The sequence below is a fragment of the Grampus griseus genome (assembly GCF_964374135.1).
Source record: "Grampus griseus genome assembly, chromosome: 16".
NCBI lineage: Eukaryota > Metazoa > Chordata > Mammalia > Artiodactyla > Delphinidae > Grampus > Grampus griseus.
This window is the reverse complement of record NC_139010.1, coordinates 6,165,256-6,190,842: the sequence shown is the minus strand read 5'-3', so window position 1 is coordinate 6,190,842 and position 25,587 is coordinate 6,165,256. Positions and strand designations below refer to the sequence as shown.

General features: G+C 46.1%; 1 protein-coding gene across 2 annotated transcripts in view; it reads left to right on the top strand.

The window, feature by feature from the left end:
* The window catches only part of SIPA1L2 (signal induced proliferation associated 1 like 2), a 219,335-nt gene that overhangs the window by 127,838 nt on the left and 65,910 nt on the right, over positions 1–25,587 (top strand). For both annotated transcript variants that reach the window (XM_082672925.1, XM_082672924.1), the window contains exons 3-7: positions 1,488–1,621; positions 3,650–3,838; positions 11,923–12,097; positions 16,419–16,522; positions 25,213–25,370. In XM_082672925.1, coding sequence (XP_082529051.1) covers positions 1,488–1,621; positions 3,650–3,838; positions 11,923–12,097; positions 16,419–16,522; positions 25,213–25,370 — 760 coding nt within the window. The remainder of the gene's footprint in view (positions 1–1,487; positions 1,622–3,649; positions 3,839–11,922; positions 12,098–16,418; positions 16,523–25,212; positions 25,371–25,587) is intronic.

Sequence of the window (25,587 nt, the reverse complement as noted above, 5' to 3'; positions counted from 1 at the left end):
CGTTTGATATAGTATGTTTCTCTTTAACTGAAAACTGTTAAGTCAGAAAGATTGGCCAGAACCACTAAGGTGACATTGAAAAGGGGTAGAAGCAGTTTTGCCTGTGGGGTGAAACAAATCAATGTTTTAAGTGTACATCTTGGAGAACGGCCCAGGCAGCAGCTCAATAGGAAATAAGTGAATACCACCAGGGGCTTTGCATGGACCGCTTGCTCTGCACGGATTACTGGTGTGAAGGGTTCGAATAAACGTTTGGCTGACTGCACCCTCTGTTCTGTATGGGTCGGACCACACCTGAGTGTTCAGTTTGGGTCCTTACAGAAGACAACACTTACAAAGTCTGGTTGCAGTGAAGCGTGTTTACTTCTTTTAGCAGCGCTCACTCACGTGTCCAGAAGGGATTCTCGCAAAGCAGTGAGCTTGCTGTCACTGGCAGCGCTCAGACTAGAACGCGTGCTTCGTGAGCGGGGAGTTTTTCTGGATTATGACCCCGCTCCTGAGACAGTGCCTGGCGCACACTTGTTGAGTGTGTAAATAAAAGCCTAATGACCGTCTCTTAGGAAGAATGTCCTCGGGGTCCCTGTGCTAGGTGGACAGGAGGGCCCCAGAGTGCATTCCTCTGGTGAGATTGTGTGCGTTTAGATCTCTATGGGACCCTGACTTTATGTGAAAGAAATGATGAGCTGATAACATAGGAAACTAAGTTGTGGTATTTTAGGAGATATAATTTGGACTCAGCAGCTTAATGACCTTTTATCGACTTTTTGTCCGCTGATCCACTTTGCTTTAGACTCTCAGGTGCTTTCATGACGTCATCGTGACAGGGTGGTCTTTGCCGCTGCCCTGTTCTCCGAGATGAATCCGGCTCTTCTGAGTGGCTGATAAGCTCACCTCCACTGCCTTTAATCAGTCAGAGGAGGTGACCTTCCCAGCTGGAGGAAAACTGTTCAGGCTCGGTTCTTCAAGTTGCCACGTTCCTTTTTTAACAGTTTCTAAGATGGCAAAACGCTTTCCAGTGATGCCAAACTCAACTTTGGGGCTCCTGAGCAGCTTATGAACTAGTGAGAAGCAGAATGGGAGGATGAAGTAGTAGAAAATGACAGGTTAAAAGTGCATCTGGGGCTTCCCCGGTGGCTCAGTGGTTGAGAGTCCGCCTGCCGATGCAGGGGATGCGGGTTCGTGCCCCGGTCCGGGAAGATCCCACATGCCGCGGAGCGGCTGGGCCCGTGAGCCATGGCCGCTGAGCCTGCGCGTCCGGAGCCTGTGCTCCGCAACGGGAGAGGCCACAGCAGTGAGAGGCCCGTGTACCGCAAAAAAAAAAAGAAAAAAAAGTGCATCTGATTTGGAGGCAAATAAATGGATCACATCTGGGGGAATCCTGCACCAGAGCCACTGGTACCTCTTCAAGGATTAGATACACACGCTGAAAGATACCCACCCTGTTCTTTGTTCCCTTCTCCTCATGCCACTGCTCTCTCCCATTGCAGAGCACCAGAACTACTTTGGAATCGATGAGAACCTCGGCCCTGTGGCAGTCAGCATCCGGAGGGAGAAGGTGGAAGACCCCAAGGAGAAAGAAGGGTCCCAGTTCAACTACCGGGTGGCTTTCAGGACGAGCGAGGTACTGGGCGCTCATGGGGTGTGTCCTGGGCTGGGCCTCAGGGTCACCGCTTGGTTAAGGTGTTGCTTTCATTGTCAGTGCTGTGATCCCAGCAGTTCCGGTGACCAAAAGGGCTTAGACTGTTTCGTTCAAAGTAGAAAATGTGAAGACCTGTGGTGGATGTGGCAGTGATTTGACTGCCACCTTCCGTGACAGAAAGGATAAAATGACCAAAATGCAAGGTTTTCGGGCCTGGAGCAGAGGACAAACTTGAACTCTATGATTCATGTCAGAATTGAAGGACGGCTTCAGCGTCGAATGCAGAAAACCAGGAGGCCGCCCGTGGGGTGGGTGTTGGCTTAGCGTGTCTGTAGGTGCAGCAGCTCCGTGGCCCTGCACTTCGTCCCGCCAGCGCCCAGGCTACTTCCCCGCTGGTCTCGCTATGGGTGAAAAGTGCGACTGTTATACACCATATGGCCGATGCGTGGAGCCCTGTAGGCGGGGATGTTGATTTATATGAAGAACTAGATCTGGCCTGCACTTCAGGTTTTATCCTCTTGACCATTGTAATTAGATGGGAATGTGTCGTCCACACAGTCCAGAATGTGATCCCTTCTGGATCAGAGTACAGAGAGCCCCTCGCCGGCCCTGCCCAAGCCTGGCACTTTGGTGCCCACTGCCTGTGCTCCCATGAACTGGGCTCTGTGCCGTAAAGAGGAAAGGAAGCCCTCTCTGGAGGTGACATATTGTAAGTTACGGACCTGCAGTGTCCCGTTCAGTAGCCACTAATCACGTGTGACTATTTAAATTTAAGGTAATTGAATAAAATAAAAAATGTGGTTCCGCGGTCACACCTGTCACCCGTGGTTCCGTCACACCTGTCACGGGTCAGGCGCTCCGCAGCCACTCGGGGCTGGTGGCTCCCGTATCAGCCAGTGCAGATGGAGGGCGGTCTCATCACCGCAGAAAGCCCTGTTGCACAGCAGTGCCCCGGAGCTCTGTGCAAATGCTAGGCGCCGTTGTTACCACGTCACTACGGCTGCTTTGTCGGAGGAGTGGGATTAGAGCCAGACCTCTCGGCTGGCCGTGCTGGGCCTCCTCTCTCCGCATATTTGACCTGGGCTTAGATGACACATGTCAGAATAGTGGCTCCAGGCTTTCACGACGTGTTTGAGGACATATCACAGATCAGGAGGCAGAGTCCAGTGGTGGTCTTCCCAGCCCTGGGTCACCTGCCCACGGGGGTCACGGGATCGCCCCACTCAGCCTCGGGAATTGCCAGCCATGGAAAGTTAAATAGGAAAAGTGGAAGAAAAGAAGATGATGTCGAGAAAAATGGGAAAAAGAAAACGGAAGGATGGAGGAGGTCGTTGTGGCTAGCCCGGCCCTAGGACCCCCGGCTCGTCCTCGGCATCCCTCTGGTGTCGGTTCCGATCGTGGTGGGAGTGACTTAACGTCCCCGGGCGGGGCTTTGTCTCACTCCACGCACGTCTGGTTATATCAGCCCCGCCTGGCTCCTTCCTGACCCACGAGTCCTTCGGTTGTTTAAAGACTGACTGTTGAGTGTTGAATTTGCTTTTTCAGATCGAGAACTTTTAGCCTCTTTTGCCCAACTCCAAAAAGAGCCTTAGCTTTCTTCCTCCTTTTTTTTTTTTTTACATCTTTATTGGAGTGTAATTGCTTTACAATGATGTGTTAGTTTCTGCTTTATAACAGTGAATCAGTGATACATATACATATGTCCCCATATCTCTTCTCTCTTGCATCTCCCTCCCTCCCACCCTCCCTATCCCACCCCTCTAGGTGGTCACAAAGCACCGAGCTGATCTCCCTGTGCTATGCGGCTGCTTCCCACTAGCTATCTATTTTACGTTTAGTAGTGTATATATGTCCATGCCTCTCTCTCGCTTTGTCCCAGCTTACCCTTCCCCCTCCCCATATCCTCAAGTCCATTCTCTCTTCCTCTTTTTTTAAGGCAACTAAAAAGTTACGCTTTAAAGAGGTAACCAGGAATAAGTGTTAACTGGAATGCTGTATTTGCCCCTGCAGCTGACAACCCTGAGAGGAGCGATCTTGGAAGATGCCATACCCTCTACCGCCAGGCATGGGACTGCGCGGGGACTCCCTCTCAAAGAAGTCCTGGAGTGCGTCATTCCAGAGCTGAGCATCCAGTGCCTGAGGCAGGCCTCGAGCTCGCCCAAGGTCTCAGAGCAGCTGCTCAAGCTTGATGAGCAAGGGGTGTGTATCACGTGGGAGACTGTAAGTGTGCGGGACTTTGTGTCCATGTTTCTGAACGTTTTGGAGTTTTCTCATCCATCTGCCTTTGGAGATCATTTATTTTTAATGCCTTAAAGCATTTTCCTCCAGTTTTTCTCGAATATGCCTCTATACTAGTTAAGTAACACGATGCCTTTAATAATAAGTGCAATGCATCTCCTGCTGAGTTGTGACTTGCATTGTTTTTACCAGGGTTTTGGTATGTCCCAGCCAGCAGGAGCAGATCTGATTCATGATGATTAGAGACTGCTGGTGTATTTTCCCAGGGTGTAAAGAACTCATGTTGGGCCTTTCCCTGAACTAACATTTATTCTTGGCTGCTATGTGCAAAGTGTCATGCTAACAGATGGCAGTGAACAGTACGTATCAGGAGGCTTGAAGCTAAGACTTGGTCCCTACCCTTGGGGCCATTAAGACGAAGAACACCATGGCCGTTAGTGTGGTCATGGGTCATGGAGACATAGAAATGCAGTGTGTGCTCTGGGAAAAGAGAAAGTAACATCTGAAGGAGGTGGTGTCGTAACTGGGCCTTTAGACTTGAGTAGAATTCCAACAGGGAGATACGAGCAGTTGGCTCTTTTAGAAACTATGGCCAGTTTCTTTACAAGAGAAGGGCACACGCAGGGAGGTTAGGAGTTAAAACAACAACAGTTACAAAATATGTTGAGGCTGGAGTGAATGCTGGGCTAAGGAGTTAGCACTGGATCCAGGAGGTGGTAGGGAACATTGAAGGTTTGCCGGTAGGATGTGACATGCTCGTAGCCATAATTTAGGACGATTATTCTGGTAGAAGGGTACTGGACAGGCTGGTGAAGGTAGAGCCTGATGATGGCCTGGAGCTCAATTATGTGATCATTAATAGCATCCGGGAGAGAATTAATGATGGACAGGATTTAGGTGGTGGCCCAGAAGATGGAAAGAAGCCTTTTAACTTCAGATGCAAGATAATTTGGAGGCGAAACTGAGTGATCGGTGCCCAAGGGTATGCAATTTATTTTAAATGTGTGGATTTGTTTTTAAATACATGCTTTGCAGAAAGAAAAAGACAATTGTGATGTCTTTCCAGAATGTTACAAGGACAATTCTTCCTCATGTTTTGGAGGGAGTATGCGGGATTTCTTGGTGGACCCAGTAACACACTCCCTGTGGTATATTGGTGGAGTATTTGATACTCAGATGGCTGGAATTCTAAGAGATGAAGTTGTAATTGCGCTAGCAAATTAACACTGCATTCTCAGCCAGAGGAAGCAGGCACTGTGACATTCAGAGTGGATAATCCTGCAGTCTGTCTTTCTCAAGAATGAAGGCTGATCTATTAAAAACAACAACTAAACGAAACCAAAACTTGAACTTGAACAATTGGCTTCTAAAATCCCACAGAAGAGTTCATCATGGTCGTCGCTGGTAAAGTGCTCTGAGAATGGTCATGTCATGAGGCAGTTGAGGAAATCCTGTTGTCATGGAGGGACAGAGCGGGTGTGTCGCTGCTGGTCCAGGGACTCAGAGTTCAGGTGGGTTTGGTGGGAAGGACAGCATTTGTCACCGAACCAAACCTGAGTCCACTCACCTGCAGGTAGGTGCAGTAAAGTCAATCTCCTGACACCGGGTTTGGGTGAAGGAAAGTGCAGCGTTTATTGTAAAGTCACCAGTCCAGGGAGAATGGGTGGCTTGTGCTCGAAAACCCCAAACTCCCCGAAGGGTTTCAGCAGAGCAATTTTTTTTTCTTTTTTAACATCTTTATTGGAGTATAATTGCTTTACAGTGGTGTGTTAGTTTCTGCTGTATAACAAAGTGAATCAGCTATACGTATACATATATCCCCATATCCCCTCCCTCTTGCGTCTCCCTCCCACCCTCCCTCTCCCACTCCTCTGGATGGTCGCAGAGTACTGAACTGATCTCCTGTGCTATGCGGCTGCTTCCCGCTAGCTATCTATTTTATATTTGGTAGTATATATATAAGTCCATGCCACTCTCTCACTTCGTCCCAGCTTACCCTTCCCCCTCACTGTGTCCTCAAGTCCATTCTCTACATCTGCGTCTTTATTCCTGTCCTGCCCCTAGGTTCTTCAGAAGCATTTTTTTCTAGATTCCATATATATATATATGTTAGCATACGGTATTTGTTTTTCTCTTTCTGACTTACTTCACTCTGTATGAAAGATGCTAGGTCCGTCCACCTCACTACAAATAACTCAGTTTTGTTTCTTTTTATGGCTGAGTAATATTCCATTGTATATATGGGCCACATCTTATTTATCCATTCGTCTGTCAGTGGACACTTAGGTTGCTTCCATATCCTGGCTATTGTAAATAGAGCTGCAGTGAACATTGTGGTACATGACTCTTTTTGAATTATGGTTTTCTCAGGGTATATGCCCAGGAGTGGAATTGCTGGGTCTATGGTAGTTCTATTTTTAGCTTTTTAAGGAACCTCCATACTGTTCTCCAGTGGCTGTATCAGTTTACATTCCCACCAACAGTGCAAGAGGGTTCCCTTTTCTCCACACCCTCTCCAGCATTTATTGTTTGTAGATTTTTTGATGAGGGCCATTCTGACCGGTGTGAGGTGATACCTCATTGTAGTTTTGATCAGCAGAGCAATTTTAAAGGCCAGGTGAGGGAGGGGAACCTCAGGGTCTGTGATCAGCTCGTGCACAGTTCTCTGACTGGTTGATGGTGGTCAGTCCTTAGGCACCAGAAGGTCTGGGAGCTACGTGCTCATGATCATCAAGTAATTTCTTCCATTTGGGGGTGGTTTTAGCATCTGAAAAACAACTCAGGAAATAGGCGTCAGATACTGTTATCTGGTCTATTATCTGGGTACTTCAGAGAGGAGCTACAGCAGAGGGTATGGGGGAGGCGTCTGTCCTGGGAAGGCCCCATAGGGTCCTGCTCTGTTACACATTCACTTCCGTGTCGTGGAAGAGTCTGGAAGAGAGGTGCCGACCCCCGTGGTCTTCATCCCTTTATGTTTCTGGTGTGTGTTGCTTCTCCCTTGATTACACGTCCCTCACCTGCTGGGTAGCAGGTGCCTGGCGGATGAGGTGCTTGGTCCCTCAGGCTGCTGTGGAGGAAGGAGTCCGCAGGTGGCCCTGTGTTCCCCAGCCTGGATCCCGACGCCCAAGCCCTGAGAGACGTTACAGCAGCCGCAGGTGACTGTCTCCTCACAGAATGAAGCAGGTACTTCTTGGGATGTCCATCCGGTAGAATAGGTCCAGGAGCTATGCCGGTGGGAGGCAGTGAAGGTCATAAAAATGGCTTTGCCAGGGAATTTCTCTTAAACTAAGCCTTCAGGTACTTTGAATGGACACCTGTTTACAATCTGACGTCAATGAATGAATTTTGAGAACTGGGTGCTTGTTTTAAGCACACCAGTACAATTAGAGCTCTAGCTGTATTCATGTGTTTTTTCTTTTGAGATTATATTTATTTGACTCTGGTATACTTTCATAATGGTGTACAATATGACATTTTAACGCCCCCCAACTCCTAGTGGTATCTCATTTCCATATTACGTCAGCAAGAGCTACTTACTATTCATGCTCATCTCTGAAAGATAGTAGACAGCTTTTCTAACATCCTGGTTTCCAAAGGATCCTTAAAAGTTGCCCTAACCTGTCTGGGTGTTGTGAGTCACTTCTGGGTAGTGCTGTCTTTATCTACTTTCCTGATAGAAAATCTTCCCAGGGAGGGGATGGGCCAGTTTTATGTTGCTGGTCTTAAGGGGTTTTAATCTTGAAAAAATACTTTAAAGGACATATTGTCGTTTTCTGCTTTCTTGGAGTTTGGGATCCATTCCTGGTTTGACAGTCACTGTGTTTATCTGCTCTGCGCAAGACATGTTGTATCAGTGGGAGATATGGTGGGTATCGGGTCATTCATTCCGTTCTTTACCTTTGGTAAGATGTTTTGAACAGGAAGACTCCATGCCATGGAGAATCATAAGGGAAGTAATTATCAATCAGGACTTTGAAAGTTTTGCTACTTTATCTACATAAATTCAGCTCCCAACCTCTAAGATACCATTTTTCCTTTTTTATAGGACTATCCTAGTTTGTATAACAGGTGAATTCCTAAGATTATGTACGTTGACTTTTTTTTTTTTTAATTGAAGTGTGGTCGATCTACAATGTGTCAGTTTCAGGTGTACAGTAAAGTGATTCAGTTATGCATAGATATGTATTCCTTTTCAGATTCTTTTCCATTTAGGTTATTACAGTATATTGAATATAGTTCCCTGTGTTTATTTTATATATAGTAGTGTGTATCTGTTAATCCCAAACTCCTAATTTATCTTTACCCACTAGGTTGACTTCTTAAAAAATTAATTCAAATACATTATGACAGCTCACTAACTTAGAATATTAGAGCATCTTTGGATTAATTTGTTCACAAGCCAATCACCCCTTCTGCTCTTGTCTCCTCACCCAGATGTATGTTCACTCACATACCAGGTTTACTTGACACGAAGTCAAGTGGGTCTAAATCCATGATACTACACGCTTAGAGCAGGTGGTTGAGTTGGGAGGATGCAGTGGAAGGACTTTCCTGCACACCTGAATTTATTTTCAAGGCCATTCTGAGGCTCTGTTTTCTGTCACCTTCCTTTAAATTTAAATTTCTCGTCAATAATGACGGGGCTTCTGGCCTTTGGAACAGAGCACTCAGTTTTTATCCAGTCCCAGGAGGCAAGGGATCGTCTGCCTGTCCGTGCAGGGTCTGTGTGTCCAGCTCTGGGCACGGGAGCAGTATAGAGTTTGGGCAAGTGGGTGTTTTTAGTTTTTGACCGTGGGGACGCCCAAGTGCCGGCCTCGTTCACCCCAGGACAGTGGAACTGGCTGTGATTCGCATCAGAACAGTTAAAGGAAGGTCAGTGGGATGGGGGCGTGGTTAGCCCCAGCCTGAGGTGTAGAGGGCTTAGAAACAGAGCCTTGTTCCGAGAGAATTGGGGGTTTTAGTTCATGGGGACCTGGAGCCTGTCCTCCCCTTGGTACCGCGATCAGGCTGAAGAGGTGTGCAAGCTTTCTGGTGAACCACGGGCAGGAGGGGGTCAGCCTTGGTGTTGCATTTCCATTGATTTCATGCGGTTTATAAGAGATTGGAGCGAGAGAGGTCTCTTCCTTCACACCGTGTCTCATCCTCTTACTGTTTTAGTGGAATCACAGGCCTTGTAGTAAACAGGCCACAGTGGTTTATTCTCAGTCACTGGAGCAGAGCTCTAGGAGCTGGGGCAAGACACCTGGGGGCTTTGAAGTCTAATTTAGCCTCATCCCCTGATTCCCATGGGCCCAGGGCTGTTTGGGTAGAAAGCAAGTCCTGTTCCCAGCTGGGATGTAGACACAGGCTGGTCTGCGATGGCTGGAAGGAGAGGGGTGTGAGCGGATGGCACTGCGCTCAGCAGGGAAGCCCTGGGGGCTTCAGCTCTCCAGGTATTTGGCCTTTGCCTGAGTCCACAGGGAGCATCAGGTCCGCAAGAGTCAGGAATCAGAGAGAACCTGTGCTGGTCCAGGGAGGCTCTGCTCCACCCGCATGGGGCCGCCGCGGCCCTACCCCTGCGGCCCCAGACAGCTTTGCTCCGGGCCTGCTCCGCAAAGAGGCAGAGGAAGGGTTTCCTGCTGGGGATGGCGGGGCTGCCTGGGACAAGCTGCAGGTGTGGCAGGGGCGCGACGTGAGGTGGCACCAGGAGAGGTGGCACCAGAAGAGGTAGCAGGGCTCTAGCGGGGGGACAGACAGGGTGGCAGCCCTGGGACAGTGAGCTCCCAGGATGCGGGTGGTGGTACGGCCGCCCCTGCTGGGTGCGGAGGATGTGTGGGCGGGGGCCCGTGGGGCCCTGGGTACCGGTGCCTGCTGATCACTCCACAGGATCTCTGGGGGACTGTCCACGAGGCCAGGGCCGGACAACTGGGGAGAGCGGGAATCCGCTTCTGACAGCAGGCGGGAGGTCCAGGCATCATGGTGCCGGGAGGTACAGCAGTCCCGTAGAGGTCCCGTTAGGGGATTGATCCAGTTCTGGGAGTCACCAAGGCTATCCACATCTGTGGTGACAATTGCCAATCCCAAGCGTTTCCTAAAGTACTCTAAGATCCTGGAGTGTCTTCTGGGTCCCTCAGGACAATTAGTGTTCTGAAACAATTAGTGAAATAATATGAGACATTTGTATTATACTTCTTGTTTTTGGAGGATGATGGTCTGTTTGCAGTAAGTGTGGTGTCTCATTTATTTGGATAGGTGAGTTGATCAGAAACATTTATTCCTCAATCCCTGGGCAAATAGAAATGTTTTTTCTGTCTTGACGCCGCCCAAGGACTAGTACAGCACAGCTCATAACACTAACAGCTTACGGCCAGCATCTCATAGCCCCACATTCAGGGCCTGGATCCTTGTCTTCACTGTGTGAATGGGGCCTGTGCGCTCTCCACCCGCCCCCCAAACCCCTCACCGTGGGAGCCATCCCTGTAGGTAGCTTATCCGGTCCAGTTAGGAACAGGTGATTGATGTCTCGTTTGATTCCTCCCCCCTCCCCCGTAGCACTCAGGAGGTGCAGCGCGTGTAGAATGTACTGGCGGTCGGCTGCCCGCCCAGCTCTGAGCTTCCCCTAGCATCTCTGCCGAGATGCCCCAAGCAGGCGGATCCCTACCTGGCTTGGATTGTCCGTTGTCATTGGTCACCCGGATGAGACTGCTGTGATCACTTTGCCACTCAAGGGAAATGAGTACCATTTTACCTTATTGTACTGATCTAGTCAGCTATGAGTTTTGATTAAAGGCTCTGTTTTACAGCTGATAATAAGAGTGAACAGTGTTCCGGATGGATGCCTTTAGGGAATCAGAGAGGACTGATAACCTGCCAGCCTCTGGAGGCTCAGATCGCTGCTAGTAAGATGAAGTGCCCTGATTTCCTGAGTGACAAGTAGCTCCTCTTTAGGGAAAATACGAAAGCTGTGAAGGTGGATCCAGTTTCTCCCTGGCCTTGGGAGAAAGCAGTGTGGTAGCTTCCAGCACGATACGGGATAGACAGGGAGATAGAGCTTCAGCAGGAAATCTTCAATTCCTATTAAAATTCTTTATGGCCTATTGTATATCTAGCAGATGTTTTCAAGCCAGTCAAAAATGGAGAAATGACTGTAATTGTTGAGTCGGAGTTACTTTTGTGGAAACAAAACATTATTCTATCACTATACGTATATCACAGTTTCCTTACCAGACCTGAATTTGATTTGCTTTTTTTAATTACAGTCTTTCATATTTCCATGAATGTTCAAATAACGACAACAGAAAAACATGAGGAACCAGAGAGGGAAAACTTTTTAAAGTGTGCAGCCTTTTTCTCTTTCTAACTTGGAAGATAATGCTCATGACTATATAGAGGGTATGCGATTAAATATCTCCACAGTTGTATTTTTAAATAAACGCTTGAACGTGGCTCTCCATTTTGGAAACCTGGCAGCTCCCACCTGGGCAAGGCCATGCGTTGTCTGTCTTGGGTGTCTGCCGTTTCTCCAGCTGTTATGTTCGAGTTTCTGGCTTTGTTATGTATTTGCAGTATTGTGTACAGTGACAGCTGCTTATTCTTTTGCTTCTTAGCTTATGGGAATTGTCCTGACGTGCTTTCCTGAGAACAGAATTCTCAGCTCCTGTCATTTTAATTTTACTGGAAGTTAGCTTGTCTGATGCTTGCTGTTTTCATTTTATTTTTATTTTTTTTATTTTTATTTTTATTTTTCTGTTGATGCGCGGGCCTCTCACTGTTGCGGCCTCTCCCGTTGCGGAGCACAGGCTCCGGACGCGCAGGCTCAGCAGCCATGGCTCACGGGCCCAGCAGCTCCGCGGCACGTGGGATCTTCCTGGACCGGGGCACGAACCCGTGTCCCCTGCATCGGCAGGCGGACTCTCAACCACTGCGCCACCAGGGAAGCCCCCGTTTTATTTTTTAATTTGATTTTTATTTTGTATTGGAATAGAGTTGATTTACAATGTTGCTTAGTCTCAGGTGTCCTTGTCTGATACTCTTTGCCGAGTAATTCCCTTTCTGCCCCATTTCAGCTGAGCTTTCAGCACAAGATCGGGATCCTGTATTGCAGAGCCGGCCAGAGCACCGAGGAGGAGATGTACAACAACGAGACGGCCGGACCAGCTTTTGAAGAATTCCTCGATCTGCTGGGCCAGAGGGTGCGGCTGAAAGGATTTAGTAAATACCGGGCTCAGCTGGACAATAAAAGTAAGCTTCAGACTTGCTTGTGTGTGCACAGATTTAATGCTCCAAAGGTAGGCGCACCCCAGACATCTAAGCTAGCGATCCCGCGCTCTCCCCTTCTTGACCCCCTGCAGCGGCCAAGCTGGCTTATTTGGGATGGAGTTGAGATTTCCTCAGATGAGCAGAGGGGGCACATTTCTCAAGAGCTCTGTGTCTCTCACAAGCTCAACGGGTCAATTCTTGTTCCCATGTAACGAGAGCAGAGATTCCCCGGTGTTCGGTGAATAATCTTTTAATATGTTCTTCTTTCTTTTCACCTCACCTGTCCGTTACACCCTGTCCCACGGCAGCAAGGATGAGTCCCGCATTCATTTCTGAAAGTCTAAACATCACCACACCCACTCAGGCCGTGCTCACGGCCTTATCTTTGCTCGTTTCCGTTTTCACGATGTTACCTGGGGAGCTGAAGCAGTGATGAATAAGCTAACGCATCCTGCTTTCCAAGAACCTTAGTCAGGTCCCCTCCTAGGATGTGTGGATTTGTCTTGTCTCTCCACTTAGGTAACCGTGTTCCTTACGGCCCTCATAAATTCTAAGCGGTTCACTTTCGTATTTGTGTTGTCATTTAGTTGCTCTCAGCACACCTGGTAAAAATACGGGGCAGGGTAATTTTGTGTATCTGGGGAAATTCTGCTTATTGTCAAGCAGTTAAGCGCTTGCTCTTTTAATGAAGATGAGCAGATAGATTCTGACCTTGGAGGATCTGGGGGGGCATCTAGCCCTAGAGGAGGGGCCGGTGGGGACTCTTCCCTGGGGGTGGGTCAACGTGTGGCCGAGCCAGGGTTGGCATGGAGGCCACCTGAGCCCCTGCGGCCCCCGGCCCGCTCACCTCGCGACCATCAGGGATACTTGCCTACATCGCCGGTGGTGCCACTCTTAGTGCGCATGGCCTGTCATCAGTTCTGGGGTTCTGATCTGTTTTTGAACGTTACACTTAGAGGGTAGATCGCAAGACCTGGACACGGTGTTGGCTCACATGCGGGCCCTGTGTGTCCTCCACACACGCCAAGGTTGGAGTTTGACTATTAGGCTGAATGTGGATAGCTCATGCCTCAGAAATGTTAAGGTTAGAAAATAATTTGTGACAGCCATCGCAAGTATCCACATCTTTTAAGAAGGCTCAGGGAGACCTTTTCTGATTTTCTCCTCTGTTTCCTGTGCAAACTCCCCTTACCCACAGACCGCCACATACCCCCTAGAGGTGCTGGCGTGCCAGCCTTAGGGACGTCCTTCCAGGAGAACCACTGCCAACGTGGACTCATTGCTATGCATGCCTGCCGTCCCTCTGCTGTAGGGTGGATTGGGGAAGCATTTTAAGAGCTTCTGAGCTGTACATTCTATAAAACTACAACAGAGATAATGCAGATATTTTCCTATGTATAGAATTGACATCAGCTTGGAGTTTTCATGACTTAAGAGATGTCTTTAATACATTACAGAGGTAGTGCTAAGTACTTTGGTACAAGGAAATGATAACTTCAGAACAAGATTTTGATATGTTGATTCTAATAATCAGCGAGTCTTCTATTTTTATGAGCAGGACCTTCTATGAGATGCAAAGAAATCATGGCGTGCCTTTAGAGAGGAGGTCTCTAAGAATTATGTTTCATGGAGTGGTCAAATAAAAAGTATGTCTTTCATGAAGTGGGCAAAAAAAAATATCTTCCTTCTTAAATACAGGAGAGTTGTGGTGCAGTTTTCATTCTGCCTGCCCACAGGACCTTGGGCAAATCTGGGCCTCATTTTCTTCACAAAGAAAAGTCAGAGTTTCGGGCTAGAGTATCTGAGATGTCCCTTCCAGATTTAAAATGGGTTGTTCCTCTCTTAAGTACAGAATGAAATGGGGTAGGAACAGAGGCGCTGTGAGCCGCTAAGGTGCTCTGCTATCCAGTAGAATATAGACCCCCAGGCCGTGGCCGACCTTTCTTTGGTTGGCTGCAGAGAATGATAAAACCGGAGACTGCCGTGATGGCCCTGTATCTCTCTCTCTCTTTTTTTTAAAATAAATTTATTTATTTATTTTTGGCTGCGTTGGGTCTTCGTTGCTGCGTGCAGGCTTTCTCTAGTTGCGGTGAGCAGGGGCTACTCTTTGGTACAGTGTGCGGGCTTCTCACTGCGGTGGCTTCTCTTGTTGCAGAGCACAGGCTCTAGGTGCGCGAGCTTCAGTAGTTGTGGCATGCGGGCTCAGTAGTTGCGGCTCACAGGCTCTAGAGCGCAGACTCAGTAGTTGTGGCATGCGGGTTTAGTTGCTCCACAGCATGTGGGAACTTCTCGGACCAGGGCTCGAACCCGTGTCCCCTGCATTGGCAGGCGGATTCTTAACCACTGCACCACCAGGAAAGCCCCCCTGTATCTCCTTTTGAACAGAAATATTTGCAGCAAACCCTTGAACGAAGCTTGAGCTGACCTTTTGCATTACCCTTCTGATGTTTAAAGTAAAAACTTTGAAAATATTGAATACTTAATTTTAGAAATTCGTCCTTTAGCACTACTTGGGATAGACAAATTATGACCACATTTTTGAGAGTGTTTCTCCCCCTTCCCCCTAAAAGTGCATTTTTCTTTTTTCATTATGAATTCCTGAATCTGAAGCCCATTGACCAGACTGTGAAATATCTGTCCGCATTTCTCTTACTGAATTTTAAGCATCGTAGTAGCAGTGTTGTGAGGGGAGTCATTGAACGTGCAGGGTTAGTTCATCCTCTGACCTTCAGTGTTACTTCTTCGTGGGAGGAACAGTCGTCATTCCCTCACGACCGGCCTGCTCACTTCCAAAGCCACGTTTCATCCTTAAGGTCCTGAGACAAGACAGTTGAAATGGAAGATTACTCTCTAAGAAGTCCTAAGAAAAATAACAAATACGCAGTTAATGAATAGCTAAAAGAGAAAATGGGGGCTGGATAATATAGAGCTTATTAGATGAATATCCTCTCTGACCGTCTGCAAGTTAATTTATCAGTATCCATAGATTAACATTCTACATACTCCCCTTATGCGTGAAATTTCCTTCTATGAGTACCTCTCAGCACAAAACTGTATGCAATACTTTTTTCTAGAGGATTTTCAGGACTATTTCTGAGTTGGATATAAATGTTGGAACTAAGAATATGTTGCATGATTTAGAAAGAAAATAATAAATGCCCATGAGGTTAAGTGTTTTAATGTTCTTAAAGTAAACATTTTAATTTTCAGATTAAAAAAAGGTTATCCCAAGATCACTACGTAGAGTTTCCCCAACAAACACAATGGAATAAATTTGTCTTCAATAATATCGAACAGTATTGTTTATTGTTGTTTAAAAGGTAGACGATAAACCTGTATATAGATCAAGGATTGAGAACGGCAGTCTTGAGTTCTGTTTACATCTTAATTTCTATTTATCTGTTTGTCTTTATCCATATGCAAAGTGGTTCAAACCTCCGTCCTAAAATTATTACTTAAACGTTTTATAGTCACTGTTGGTTTGGGTGTCTGAAACTCTCAGTGAGGTAATCTGTTGATAATACAGATGGGTTTCGAATTTGCACAGAATCATTCTGCTTTTCAAAAGATGAATAGCTGTATGATTAACAGGGATTCAGATGTCATAGTTTCTTTAACGTGTATCAGTGCATAATATGCAGTAAGAGATCACATTCATCCTCCCTAGTCTTAATCACATGACTGCATCATTGCATTGCCTGTCAGAAAGAGAAGAAAATTACTTCCATCATTCAGGGAAGAAATCCTTAACGTCTTTCGTTCCCATTTCCATATGAAGTCAATCCTGTTTCATTTTTCTGGGTTCTGGAGGGTCAAGTGCCCAAGAATAACTGATAATTAACTGTAGACACACGCACACGCACGCGCACACACACACGATGGGGCAAGGATAACTTCTGGTTAGCTCAGCCCCGTCCAATAATTGCACCCAGACCGGCGCCAGGCCACACCTCCTCCTGTGCTCACCTGTACTTCTTGTGGCAGCAGCATCTCACCCATGTGGGTCATCTAAGTTAGCACTGCGAAGGCAGGAGTGTAGAATAAAAGAGAGGGGAAGCCACGCGTTCAGTAGAAAGCGCCTGGGCGAGAGCAGATGGCAAAACTCAGGCCGCAGGCGTGGGCTGGAAAGTGGGAGCAACAGGGCCTAGTGAGAGAGCGGGGCCACCCCCAAGACACTGGTCCTTTATCGTTGGGAGGTCTGTTCTTTTCGGTTGAATTGCCTTTTGTAATAATGACCTTCTAAGTGTTGAATTGCTAATCTGCAGTGGCCTAACTTGTTCTTGCAATTAATCTTTGTTTTCAGCTGATTCTACAGGAACGCATTCCCTGTACACGACGTACAAAGACTACGAGCTTATGTTCCATGTGTGCACCATGCTCCCACACACGCCCAACAACAGGCAGCAGGTACGGCCTCCTCCCACCCCCACCCCCACAACAGATGCCACCTCCGAGGGCAGCCCTTCCATGCTATCAGTGTATTTCGAATTTGCAAAGCATCAGTAGGTTTTTCTCTTTGAATGGCATTCGTAGTCTTTGACTCTTTTATCATCTGGAAGTGTTTGGGCTTTAAAGGGATTATTACGGCACACGTTTTATTGCACTCTTTTCTTACAGAACTTAGAAACTCTTCCGCACCCACCTGGATTGCTTGCCAGGCAAAATCTTAATGGGAAGCAGTGTCAACTGTATTAATTACAGAAGAGGTCAACTAATGTAACCTGACCTTCGGTTTCTGCGTGTGGGTAGATAACTTCTAGAAAATATTGTAAGAAAGAATCTTGTAACTCACTCGTGGCGTTCTTTAATTTTAGGGGTTTGATTACATTTGGGGTGAGTGCAGAGTTAAAGCAAGGTTTGTTTCCACGCTTAGAAAACTTAATTTTGCTGATGTCACGTAACCGCACTCCTTTGCTGTAAGTTAAAGCAGCAGGGACTACACAGTAGTTGTTCAATAAGCATTTGTCATGTGAATGAAACTTAACTGTTGCAGAGAACTTTGTCTTTCTTTTTTACGTGTTTTCCGAATGCTCATGAAATGCAGTGAAGGTAGTCAAGGGGTGCATTTTCCCAGCGAGGCCACTTGCCCTGTTCCCAGGTGGGAAGAACCACCTTAGATCCCCCAGCCAAGAGGAAGAAGAGGCCCCTGACCCCCAGCCCGGCTTTGTCACATTTGGGGCTGTAGCTCCTCTGTTTATTCCTCTTCCCGTGGTAATTGCTGGATGGGTTTTTTCTACCTAATACTTAACCTCAATCCCTTGTCCTTCCTGTATTTTCTACAGGGTTTTCTAGTAATCAGAGTTCTGCCCATTACCTTCAGAGGATCTGTCTTTTGATCACGTGTCTGTATGTTTTTTATGACATGGAGTTACAATCCCTAGATCACACGTATGAATTTTACACATGTTGTAAGCTAAAGGATTTCTAGCTCTTCAAACGTTTATTTGGAATAATGCCATATAGACTCACTCAGAGTTAAGATGCTCAATTTTAGACCATGCAGTTGTCCTTGCAGATACTTTTGCGATCATCCAGTAATTAAACTCTGGGTGAGTTGTTGCTGAGAAACCTGATAGGGCTGACTCAGGCCCAGAGACCCTGTCAGTAGGTTAGTGGAAATAGAACCAGTGCCTTTGGACCCCACTCATGGAGCATTCAACTCACAAGGCCCTGCCAGCTCCCCAGTTACCTGAGTCACTGGACTCCGAGTCCACTCCGTTGTTGCTCAGAGGGCAACCTCTGAAATTTCGAAGTCCCTTGACTTTGCTGTTACCAGAACTCAAAGCTGGCTTCCCCCGTCCCCTTTTTATTGAACAGTAATTAAAAGTGTGGTTTTATGAGTTCTTTGTACCAGAGTTTCTTTCACTGAAACTCTCCCCGAAAAGTCCTGCACATAAGAACGTGGATGGAAGGATGGGGGTGGGGAGTGAGGTACGTGGGTGTTTTCAACTTCCCAAATGGGAGATTAAAAAACCAAAAATCCCTGTACATTGAGATTGTATATTACAAACTCCATAGCCTAAAGACTTGTTGGTTCCATTTTTGTTTTCCTTTTTTATCTTGAGTGAGAATCCGTGGCATTGAATGTTATGCCGACGCATTAGAGGTAGAAAACTGCTTGTTTTGCTTCTTTAATTGCTCTTGCTATGTGTAGAATATATATGATCTTATATGTGTTTCATTGGGAAATCTACATACTCAACGTAGGATGTAGGCGAGTAATCACAGTATAAAAGGGATGAGTATAAGATGGGGGATAAGAGTCATTGGACTTGTATTCTGAACTTATTGTAGTCATTTGCCTTGTGGCCTTGGAAAAGATTCTTAGTCTCTCAAGAAATTGGACAATTATATAATGAGGATGTGGTCTAGGTGGCCAGCAGTGCGTGCTTGGAGCCCTGTACTGAGAAGAAAGAACTCTACGCCGCGGCTCAGGCGGGAAGAATGCTGTATTTTTGAGATACCTTCCAAGGGTTTGGAAGTGGGGAGGAGTGGCACACCTGAGCGTATTTGGACAAGATGATGCATAGCATCTCCCTCTTAGTGTTCGAATTCCGTGATTCTAGGGCCTTCTTTGAGGCTTCCTCCTTCTAGGTTGGCAAAAAGCTTCAGCAGAAAAATGTAGTTCTTAAGAGCAAGAATTCTAGAACCTTCCTGGATATGAATCCCAGCTACTTAGCTTTGTGACCTTGGGCACAATTGTCTGTGCTTTATTTTCCTTTATCCCTGAAGGTAGAGACTGTTACCTCTTTCTTCACGGAGTATTGTATGCACACAGAACCACTGCCCAGAACGCGGAGAGCAGTCAATTAACGTTTGTTGAATGAATGAATGAACCTTTCTTAGATGGTAGTTAGAATTAGGTGAGTTAATATGTGTAAAGCACTCTAAATAGTGCTGGCACAGAGTGTGCTCAATAAGTTTTAGGTGTTATTATAATTTAGAACTTATGAGATAGAGAGGACAAGTATTTTAGATGACTTAATTTGCATTTTATCTTCCTTTTCCCAGTGCTAAAGACCTATCATGAAAAGCTAAGGCCTGAATAGTTAAGAAAGGAAGGGACTAATTTACCAATAATTTCAGAAAATCATTTTTACTTTGACATTTAATACTTTGCTAATCACGATCAGAATATCCTGGTCATAGATCAGTGATGGCGCTGTGCAGTCTTGGAACACGGACTTTCCAGATCTGTTGCAGGCGGTGCTACTTTGCCGTCTCTCGCACCCACCCCACCCGTGCCCACAGATTATGGTAATACCAAGGGCATAAGTGTCTGCAGTGACCATCCGGGTTCATGACTGCAGTTTGAGGCCACACAGCTTAGCAAAGTTAACTGGTCAGTACGTGAATTGCGCCCCCGACTTTGGCCTCATCAGCCCCGTGGTATTTGTGACTATTTCACTGTTCTAGATGCATCCACATCAGATACAATTTCTTGTGTTTGTTCTTGTAATAAATCAAGCTGAAAGCTGATTCCAAGATGTATTAAAAGTCTTCAGAGGGTCCATGACAGTTGCAAGAGAGTTCAATCTTTGGAATGTCTGGACTCTTACAAAGAAAACGTAGCCAGATAAGGAAGCCCGTTCTTGGAGTGTTTTCCCTTTTCAGTCAAATCCCCCAGGTCTCTCTCTGGGTCTGCTTGGCAGTCAGTCAGTCCACTTTTCCCAGGGCTGTGTCCCCTGGCTGCTTCCCTCCTGCTTGTCCTATAGACAGATCGTAGTTAAGCCATCATGGGGTGTTATCAGTGGGACTTCACTTTGGCAGAGACAAACTAAGTATATAAACAGATGAAGGTAGCATGGTTCCTGGCACACAGTAAACTTTTGTGTGTGTGTGTGAATGCATGTGTAATGTTAGAACTGCCCTGCTTGGAAGGGGTTTCCGAGCTCCATGGAGGTCCCTAAGGAAAAAGACAAAACCCCTGGGTTTCTGAGATTCCATCTGAAGAATCCTGGTCTTAGCCTAGGGATGGGCTTGATACCTACAGAGGAAATAGGGACAGAGCTTGTTAGGCTAGGCTGGAACCCCTTCTCTATATAATTTACACAGATGGTCAGCCCCTGCCTTAAAAGGTTTGTGTACATACTTCTGTAAGTCCCTAATTGGTACAGCTGAGGACCCATTTAAATATTGGAGTAATCTGTCTCATTAAGTGCTCTCTCTACAGCCAGGTCCTGACTGCTCTTGGGTTCACCTATAAATAGTAATCTGGAATATTTTGGAAGTATCAAAGGCATATCCAGCTTTTCATGATTAGCTTTATTCCCAGGCCAGAAAGAAGAATGTGTACTTATACCAGATAATAAGAATTATGGCTTTGCAGAAGGGCTGGTATTGCCCAGTTTCAGAAGAGAAACATTTGTATCGTCATAATCTTTTCTTATCTTCACTTTGTTATTAAATCATTAAAAATCCGCATTCTTGGTTTATTTCTGTTTCTCCATTTCCAAAATATTCAGTCTTGCTTAGCTGGTTTGTGCCTCTACTCTTGCCATTGGTAAAATATTTTATATAATATTTTTATATTGGTTATATAGAATGGTAAATCAACAATGCATCCTTGAAACGGTGATTAAATTTGAACTTTTCTTACTGATCTGAGATCACAGTGGTTAATTAGAGGTCACTTTTTTATGGAAGCAAAAGAGGCAAGAGCTTTTGTATTTACGTGGTAATGTGTGTAGGTTTTCCCCCTCTTTCTTGCTGGTCAGACTACTATTCTATGTTCACTTTTTCTGTGTCTTTATACAGGAAACTTTATAGATGTCTCTTAAAAATGGGAGCAAAATTCTGACCACTGGTACATGCTCTTTTGAGTACAGAGAATATGAGGGGGCTGTGTTGTGTGCATGCATGTGTGTTTGTGTATGTTCTGTGTGCAAGTGTGCAAAGTTAGGACGGTCCCTGAAGGAGGAGAAGCTAGCGCACCGTGTAAAGGGGAGACACTTTCTAAGCAAGGGTTGGCGAACGCAAGGTGCCTGCTGCAGAGACAGGTGGGCGTGTTGCAGGGATAGGGTGGCTGTCCAGAAGGGGGGGGGGTGACGGGGTCAGACTCCGGGAAGGATCGGGACAGACCAGTCTTTGTCAGCCCTGCTCCTACTGCTGGGGCTTTCCGACGATACCCCAAGGACTGAGATCCAGAATTTATGACTGTTTTTTCAAAACGGGATACATTTAATTTTTTTCCTCACTTCTGAACTCATCTCTTTGAATTTCAGAACTTGTAATCATTAAACGATGCAGTTTTCTCTTTGAAATCATGCTCATTTTCACATGTTTGCTTCTTAAGACAAGAAACTCTCTCTGGAGATCCGCCTTCTCCAGTTTCAAATTAAGCTTTCTCATCGCTGACCCTGAGAGACTTCTTCTGAACGACATCCCAGCCGCGTCACATCTTCTTGTGACGGTGCAGCCTCTTTCCCCCTCTCCTCCAGAATCAGGTGCGACATGCTTTTTTTTTTTTTTTTTTTTTTAAACTTCCCAGGTTTTTTTTAAAAAAGAATTTAACAAGCGATCCTATTTGCATAGAGGCTGGTAGATCTAACCAAGTTCAACTTTATGCCATTTTCGATGCATATGCAGCTGCCTGGAGGTTGGTTGTTTTCACTTGCTTTTAGTTCTTGCATGAAGTTAAAACTGGACCTGTGAAACCCTGAAGTGTGTTTAAGGAATTGAAGATAAACCCACAGGTTGCTATTTCTGTAGCATCTGTATGTTTTTTGTCAGGGAATTGGGTGAAGAATCACAGTTTCACTTTCCTTGTCACACCAAGAGCTTATTCCTGGCTCACAGCTTGAATCAAGTGTCGGGAAGTTAGCAGAATTGACTCTGTACATCTAATACAATATTTATTAACTCACTCTCGCGGTCGAAGACTCTTGAGTTGGCCCTCTTGGCACTGAAGAAGTGTTAGGAGCTTCTCACGTCTGGAAAGGCCTGGAAGACGTCGTTCCTTAATCCCCGAAATAGCACCGGCGGCGTCTTGGTGACCAGGAACTTGCCTTGCTGTCTTGCTGGGCCGACCTGGTTTATGGGCTGCCGTGCCCTTTCTGCTTCCATTTCCGGAGTCGACTTCTGCAGAATTTCATTGACGAGTTAGAACAAGACATAACTAACTGCTGAAGAGAACCCTAACCTTTATATAAGAAGCCCAAGAATTACTTAGGTTGTTCACTGTCTGACAATGAATGTTTCCGTGAACCTGCCAGATGCTGTATTTCTTTAGTCTCTAAAAAGATTCAGATACCCTATTGATGGGCCAGGTGTTCATTTTTCATTGTTTATTCTCTACAGAGAGCTTGAGATTTAATTTTCCTCTTTTTTTTTTTTTTTTTTTTTTTTTTGCGGTACGCAGACCTCTCACTGTTGTGGCCTCTCCCGTTGCGGAGCACAGGCTCTGGACGCGCAGGCTCAGCGGCCATGGCTCACGGGCCCAGCCGCTCCGCGGCATGTGGGATCTTCCCAGACCGGGGCACGAACCCGTGTGCCCTGCACCGGCAGGCGGACTCTCAACCACTGCGCCACCAAGGAAGCCCTATTTTCCTCTTCTTAATGAATCTCCTTGTTCCCCGCCCTCCCCTGCACTTTTTCTACAAAGTGCATTTTGTGACTGTGGTTAAATTAACTAGAATTTTAAAACTATTTCTAGCCCATTTTACAAAGCAAAAGAATATGCTTAGAAAGGGGCAAAGGCGGGTTGGCACGTTGTCGAGGTAACTAGCCTTAAAGTTTCCTTTCACTTGCGCTTTAAATGTTCCCATGGTGAAGTGTAGAACTGGACCCATGGTCTTCCTTCAGGAGCAAGAGAAATGGGTAGGAATAGCTGTCCGCGTTTCACTGACTAATGAGGCTGGGCTGCCCTCTGAGGTTAACCCAGGAGGGTGGCCAGCGGACGCCCTAGTCACTGGGGAAGGAGGGGCCTAGAATTCCATACGTGGCCTTGGCCCCGGCAAGCTCCATCTATCTTCTCGTCAGTCTGAGAATTCCCGTGTTTCAAGGAGTTCGAGAATTCCCACGTTTCAAGGGTATAGAGGAAAGTACAGTGTAGGCCACTGTGTTCGTGCTCAGCAAATACATTGAACACACTATTAGGTAGTTCAGTTTTTCTTTCCATTTTTCATTTGTTCCTGGATTTTGTAGTCCTGTTACAGTACACGTGAATCATGTATTTCAGTTATTGCGGAAACGAGGGAAGAATATATCTTAGCCTCGTACAGTTTTCAGCTTGTCATGACGCTTGTTTTATTTTTTTATTTATGTTTCTGGCCACGCTGTGCGGCTTGCCGGATCTTAGTTCCCCGACCAGGGATCAAACCCCGCCCCCCCCCGTAGTAGAAGCGAGGAGTCGTAACCACTGGTCGGCCGGGGAAGTCCCGTGATGCTTGTTTTAGATACGTGTGCTTGCCTTGTTTTCTTTTCTTTTCATGAAATGTTTACTGTGGTTAACATCTGTGTCCACTCTAGGATGGGTAAATAGTAACACAGTGAATAGATGACTCGTTTGCTACTGATTTTTTTACGCGCATCTTATAATGTCGCCTTTTACTTAAATATCTAGCAAACATTTTTAAGACGACAGCTGGCTCATTAATAGATATTAGTATAGCTTTCAAAACTTCACTCAGGCAGTAAAACGATTTTTGTGTGTTTATAACTTTAACCATCGGGATTTAAATAGCAGTTTTCCAGCATATGAGTCAGCGATTTAACTGGCCCATAGTAGGGAACTCTGGAAGAAAGGACATTTCGTTCCCACTTTTCCAGGCCTTTTATCATGCTAGATCACAAGTCAGGGGCCTGACAATGAAATCCTTTTTGTATCTGGGTTTAAAAGGTTTTTAAAAGTTGAAATTAATGCTCTTTACAGTGAAGTATGTCCCGTAAGTGCCAAGTAAATTTAAGCACGAGCTTGTTGCCTCTGTTATTGCTCGTAAAGAGAGATTTACTACCCGAGATTACCCCGTTGCTGCAGTGACATCACCAGCTCATGTAAGGATTACCGTCTCTGTGAAAACTGAGGGTCCCAGACTCTGGGAACACAGATCCTGATGGCTTTAGGTGCATAAGCTTACGGAGTGTATGGATTTGTTGGTGTGTATTCAGAGTTGGTCACAATTTTCTTGCGCGGTGTTACGTGGCTGTGATTGTGTGTTTGTAACTCTTGTTATTTCACTTAGCCAGTGTGTGTGGGGGTGTCTGCTGTGTCCTGGGCAGCCCATTAGAAACTGGGAAACCAAAAGTCAACGAGATACATCTCCTGCCCTCGTCATGATTATGACCTGACGCAGGAGAAGTAAACCAAGGCTTAGAACAGGACACGACAGCTAATGTGGTCGCCATGGGCCTGGGGTATGGGTGCAGGGCCTGTGCAGTCCCTCCAAGGACGTTCTTTCCAGTGTGTTGGTAGCTCAGCAGAGACCTGAGTGGTCTAGGAGAGACTTGGGGTGAAGGGGGCATTCTCGGCAGAAGGAACATCGCAATAAAGGGGTTCAGGTGTTACTGACCTGGGGTTCCTTCTCTCCTGATGCATTTGTAATTTATTGGGTTTTCCAACTGTTAATCTGGTGGAATTCTCTGTTCCTGAAATACATTGAAAAGGCTAGATTTCAGTTAATTAGCTTGAATATACCAGCCGCCAAAATAACAGTCTTCTGTATTTTTGTTGCAGAAATGCACGTGTCATGTAAGCCCCTGACACCCTCGTGCAGGACTTTCAGCCACTGTACCTTCCCCTGGACGCTCTGCCGTCTCCTCCTTTTAAGTCGAAGAGCTTAATCTACAAGATTCCTTAAAGCGATTTTAGCTCTAATGTGCTATCATTTCAGGGCAAAAAGTGATAAAGATGAAAAGGAGAGAGAACACCAGTTGCCTTTCAAAGCAAAAGATGAACTTAAATATCGAGGCTTTTCTTTCCATAGGTCTTTGGACGCAGCCATGTCAAGGAGCCCTAGCTTCCGAAGGATGACTCTGCTTTTCTACAAAACTCCTTGAAATTGAATGCTGAGTGAATTGTATACATTTACGTATCTTGTCTTTACAGAAAACCGTGTCTGTAACTCTGTGTGTGTGTGTGTTCACTTTCCTGACTGCAGCTCCTGAGGAAAAGGCACATAGGAAATGACATCGTGACCATTGTTTTCCAAGAGCCTGGAGCACTTCCTTTTACTCCAAAAAGCATCCGGTCCCACTTTCAACATGTCTTTGTCATAGTCAAAGTGCATAATCCGTGCACTGAAAATGTGTGTTACAGGTGAGTCCCTGGCGTTTCATGCTCCCAGGGTTGTTCCAACAGGACCTCATTCCCCAAAATGTCTTCCAATTAGTTTTCCAATTATTATTTCTATGCCCATAATTATCCTTTTTTTTTTTCCTAATTATATTTCCCACAGTCTTCACTCAGGAACTTTCTTTCTTTCTTTCTTTTCTTTTCTTTCTTTTCTTTCATTTTATTTTTGGCTGTGTTGGGT